Raw genomic sequence first — 1,153 nt, forward strand, 5'->3', positions numbered from 1 at the left:
TGCTGTGCTAAAAACACAGACATTCAATCAATAGAATCATAAATATAAATGAAAGATATTTGCCTTGCTGTTTTTTTAACACAAGCAAGGATTATGAATCCTTTGGGAGCTGCACAACATGCGAATGTGGTATAAAAGCCAATCTCACGATGCCAGAATGGAATAGTACGCAGTTTAGTCTTCAGTGAGCAAGCATCACAATTTTTCAGTTGTAGAAGTATTGCAGAGTCCAGTTCAGTTCATACTTTTCGTCTAGCAAGGATATGTTAAAATTGTGGAAATTATCCTTGCAATGTTTATTCATTTATGTGCTACTACTTGCCGAAAACCTGAGCAATGCCTTGCGTTATTCCCAAGGAACTGGAGATGAAAATTGTGAAACCATAAAATCCGAAATTCATTTGATCAAGGAGGAATTCGACGAATTGGGTAGAATGCAAAGGACATGTAATGCCGATGTGATTGTGAATAAATGTGAAGGATTGTGTAACAGTCAGGTGCAGCCATCGGTTATAACACCAACGGGGTTTTTGAAGGTAAGTTTGGAGGAAAGTAATTGCCAATTATTTGACTAAATTTTAAATATTGTTCCCAGGAATGCTATTGCTGTCGTGAAAGTTTCCTGAAGGAGAAAATTATCACGCTTTCCCATTGTTATGATCCCGATGGTACCCGTTTAAATTCTCCGGAAATGGCAACTATGGATATTCGTTTGCGGGAGCCAACCGATTGCAAATGTTTCAAATGTGGTGATTTTACAAGATAAATATTTTTGAAGTAAATTAAATGTAGAAACAAATTTATGAAAATGTAAACACAAAACTATGGGGGATATAGAAACGCTTTCAATAAATTATATATAGGGGACGACAAAATATATATTTACAATCGCTATTTATATGAAATTTTCCAATAATATTAAAAAAAGTGTACTTAGTATGGAACAAATAAAAACGTAGCCACAAAGTCTTTAATTTGTACGATACAGATCACATTGGGTCTGGGACATGGAACCCTAGGTTGGAGAAGTCATTCAAAATTTTGTAATTGAATTTTTTGACAGATCAGGGATGTGTTGTGTCCTGCTAATATGTTATACCATCCACCGTATGGTGGAATGGAAGAGATATTCATCGGAGACGTCATTAATTAT

At 35.2% G+C, this 1,153-nt stretch overlaps 1 protein-coding gene across 1 annotated transcript; it reads left to right on the plus strand.

Moving 5' to 3' along the window:
• Window positions 1-263: 263 nt before the first annotated feature.
• LOC133326011 (partner of bursicon-like) lies at window positions 264-766 on the plus strand. The gene is made up of 2 exons (XM_061534689.1): window positions 264-536; window positions 596-766. The coding sequence occupies exons 1-2, from the start codon at window positions 264-266 to the stop codon at window positions 764-766; spliced, it is 444 nt and encodes a 147-aa protein (XP_061390673.1).
• Window positions 767-1,153: the final 387 nt, after the last annotated feature.

This window comes from Musca vetustissima, unplaced genomic scaffold, assembly GCF_032173495.1.
Source record: "Musca vetustissima isolate MV318-11 ecotype Yass unplaced genomic scaffold, APGP_CSIRO_Mvet_v1 utg301514, whole genome shotgun sequence".
Classification (NCBI taxonomy): Eukaryota; Metazoa; Arthropoda; class Insecta; order Diptera; family Muscidae; genus Musca; species Musca vetustissima.